This window comes from Metarhizium robertsii (genome assembly GCF_000187425.2).
Source record: "Metarhizium robertsii ARSEF 23 chromosome Unknown MAA_Scf_15, whole genome shotgun sequence".
Lineage (NCBI taxonomy): Eukaryota > Fungi > Ascomycota > Sordariomycetes > Hypocreales > Clavicipitaceae > Metarhizium > Metarhizium robertsii.
Genome location: NW_011942155.1, coordinates 1,826 through 2,839, shown reverse-complemented (window position 1 = coordinate 2,839; position 1,014 = coordinate 1,826). Strand labels below are relative to the sequence as shown.

The window sequence follows — 1,014 nt, the reverse complement described above, 5'->3', positions numbered from 1 at the left end:
GGAAAGAATCAGCTGTCGGAAAATATGGCTCTTCAGAATTATTGGTCCAGAGTATTGGGGTGCGTACCACGGAACGACAAACGGAACGACAACACCGTTTTTCCTGCGGCCGGTATATTGGACGACACCGTTTTTCCCGCGGCCGGTATATTCAGGACTGCTGAATACACTCAATTTCTTTATTGTTGTTGCTGACTGTGGTGAAGTCGGTGCGAGATCAGTGTTCGCTCACTTTTGCACCCTGTCTGTTGCTCCTACACATGTTATAGACACGCCTGGCCAGCTGGAATTTATCCAAGGATGTCTCCGCTCTCTATATGGTGGAAGGGAGTTGCGCTCGCTCCTCAGATAATAATTGAGCGACATCATCAACCCCATTTCGAATAGCCCAGGCCAAAAGAGTCTGGCCACACGTATCTTTGGAATTCACATCGGCTTTCCTCTTGAGTAATTGCTGAAAGATAGCCATATGGCCCATCCGAGCAGCCCACCAGAGCGGTGTCCAACCATTTCTTTTGTCTTTCTTTTCAGTCTCAGCACCTTGCCGGAGGAGAAACTCGACGATCGTCTCGTGTCTTCTCACTACAGCCCACAACAGCGGTGTCCAGCCTATCTTGTCTTGCGCATCAATGTTAGCCCTTTCTCTGAGTAGCAGTTCGACCATGGCCTCTCGTCCGTTCCAGACGGCCCACGACAGCGGCGTTCGACCACTGTTGTCCGCCGATTCAATGTTGGCGCCCTCCTTCAGAAGCAGCATGACGATAGTGCTATACCCTTGCTCAGCGGCCCAGGATAAGGACGTCCGCCCGTCCCCATCGCTGGCATCCACCCTGGCATAGTTCCTACCGTTCACCTCACCATCGTCGCCGGCGTCTCTCCCAAGCAATAGGCGAACAATGGAGTAGTGTCCCGCTGCAGCAGCACACAGCAGAGGCGTGCGCTTACGGCCATCCTCACATTCCAGATCAGCCCCGTGATTAAGCAGCAGCTCAACTAGGGCTGCGTAGTCCGTGG

The 1,014-nt window shown here is 53.2% G+C and overlaps 1 protein-coding gene across 1 annotated transcript in view; it reads right to left on the bottom strand.

The window, feature by feature from the left end:
- Positions 1-313: 313 nt before the first annotated feature.
- The window catches only part of MAA_09140 (uncharacterized protein), a gene marked incomplete at both ends in the record, with an annotated part of 930 nt that continues 229 nt past the window's right edge, over positions 314-1,014 (bottom strand). Inside the window, one exon of the mRNA XM_007827138.1 lies at positions 314-952. Coding sequence (XP_007825329.1) covers positions 314-952 — 639 coding nt within the window. The remainder of the gene's footprint in view (positions 953-1,014) is intronic.